Raw genomic sequence first — 2158 nt, forward strand, 5'->3', positions numbered from 1 at the left:
GCCGAAAGGTCGGGGGTGAAGGGAAGAAGAGGTTCGGGATAGGGCCCCACACTGAGAGGTGGAGGTGGAGGTGACCCTGAGAATTCACATTTGGGGAGGTAGAAAATGGGGGAGCAGAATGTCCAGGAGTTGGGGAGGAGTTCCTTGTAAATCCACTCACTCTCCAGTCATTCACTCCATCTCCCCGTCTGTGTCTGAGGTGGGTCTGAGACTTGTGACTCTGGGAAGCTGGGGACAGCTGCTCTTCCCCTACTACGCACAGATTGCATGGTTGTAAAATTGGCAGCAGTTCCTCAGAGCCTCGGCACTGGAATTGGAGCTGGTGCTGAAAAGAAAGCACAGGCTGCCAGGAGGAACACACTATGCAACCCTGGAAGGTTGCGCCCTGTTTCTGGTCCATCCCTTCCTCCCCAAGTTTGGTTCACAAGCCTTCACTTCCTCCTCCCTGGTGGCAGCAGAGTATAATCAGTTTCTTCCTTTGCCCTGGTGCCAAAGTCATCATCCAGGCACACAGGCCTTCTGCACCTGTCCCAATGGGTGGCCCCCCATGGCCCTGGCCCTCACCTCTGGAAGAGGTCACGGCAGCACTGGTACACTTCGAAGCTAGTGCTACTGAGAGTGGTGTTCAGAAGGGACACACAGTCCACCTCAGCCCCCCTGGGTACGTAGAGAATCCCTGTGAAGACATAGCAAATGGAGTTTAGGGCCTATCCTTCCACCCACTTCCAGGGACATCAGGACCCGGAACTAGGCCTGCACTCACCTGCCACACAGGCATTCACCAGGGACACACAGGCTCCGGTGAAGAGGGCCTGGAACTTGATCTGGGAGAAATCACCCTTCCGCTCAGGGACCATGGAGACTGCAGGCAACAGGAGAGCTCAGGGCCAGGGATGCCATGTGCCTCTCGACCTACTCTCTAGGAATCTGGCTGTGTCCTCTGGCCCCTAGCCCCTTTCCTCTCCTGGGTGTTGTCCTCAATTTTCCCTCTGGGTTACTGAGTTCAGGAGCCCTTCTTAGTCTGGCTCAGATGCCTAGTCCTCCTCACATAGTGTAGGTGGCAGATGTGGGAGAAACAACATGAGTTGGAAGTCAGGCAGACCTGAGGTTAAATTCATGTTCAGCTACTTTACTATCTGAGTGGCTGGGGACATCCCTTCACCTTTCCAAGACTCAGTTTCCTTCTCTGTAAAATGGGAAGATCATCCCACCACATAAAGCGCTGGCAAGGACTGGAAATGCTATTTGTGAAGACATGGGGCATTGTGCAAGCCTTCCTTCCTTCCTTCCCAGGGTCTGTCAGGCCTACTTGTCTGTTCACTGTGGATGTGGGACTTGACAGGCCAACGTCTCAAGGGGCCAAACCAGTACCACCCTCCCCATCCCTCCCCAGGCCTCTGAGTCAGACTCAGATGCTAACCTCTTGGGCTACCCTCAGCAGCAGAGAATTCCTGGAATTCTAGAATGGGAAAAGCCTCCAGGGTCATAGTGCTCAGCCTCTTCCTTACACATAAGGGACAACTGAAGTTAGAAGACCCCAGCAAGTTATTTCAGAGCCAGGACTGAAGTCCAGGTCCCTGACCTCCAGGGGGCTGGGGAGACTCCCATCTAGGACTCACTCAGGCCTCCCAAAATGATTCCAACGTTGCGGAAGTTGGCAAATCCACAGAGTGCAAACGTCGTGATGATTTCTGCTCGGACCTGAAAATACAGATAAGTAAGAGTGGCTTCCTCAGCTAGTGTGGAAATATTACCACATCAGCCAGGTCCCTGAGCCTCAATTTCCCTCTTCCATTTGTCCTTGACCTCGGAAGCCGTCTATGCTGACCCCTTTCAGGTCCAGCATACTCACCTCTATGTTGGCTCACTCTACACCCCCTCAGAAATGCCATCAGTCCTTTAACTCCTTGTGTTAATTACCAGCTTGCTCTGTCCTCATCTTGGCCAAACTAAGCTTTGAGCCTGGAGGGTGCTTGTGAATGGCCCTTTGCTCCCAGTTCTCCTAAGTCTTGGAGCTTCTGTCTATTGCTGAGAGGGCAGAGTGGATGGCATTTGAAGGAGAAAGCTTGACCAACTTGGCTCCAGGCTTGTCCCTGCCTAGTATCAGCTTGAGCAAGTCAACAGCTGCTTTAAGTTTTTGTTTTTTCCTCTGTAAAGT

At 52.8% G+C, this 2158-nt stretch overlaps 1 protein-coding gene across 1 annotated transcript in view; it reads right to left on the reverse strand.

The window, feature by feature from the left end:
- Positions 1-252: 252 nt before the first annotated feature.
- Positions 253-2158, reverse strand: part of LOC102818008 (sodium/nucleoside cotransporter 1-like) — a 53026-nt gene continuing 51120 nt past the window's right edge. Inside the window, exons 7-10 of the mRNA XM_006878002.1 lie at positions 1620-1701; positions 764-862; positions 565-676; positions 253-325 (exon numbers count right to left, since the gene is read on the reverse strand). Coding sequence (XP_006878064.1) covers positions 253-325; positions 565-676; positions 764-862; positions 1620-1701 — 366 coding nt within the window. The remainder of the gene's footprint in view (positions 326-564; positions 677-763; positions 863-1619; positions 1702-2158) is intronic.

This window comes from Chrysochloris asiatica, unplaced genomic scaffold (assembly GCF_000296735.1).
Source record: "Chrysochloris asiatica unplaced genomic scaffold, ChrAsi1.0 scaffold00856, whole genome shotgun sequence".
Lineage (NCBI taxonomy): Eukaryota > Metazoa > Chordata > Mammalia > Afrosoricida > Chrysochloridae > Chrysochloris > Chrysochloris asiatica.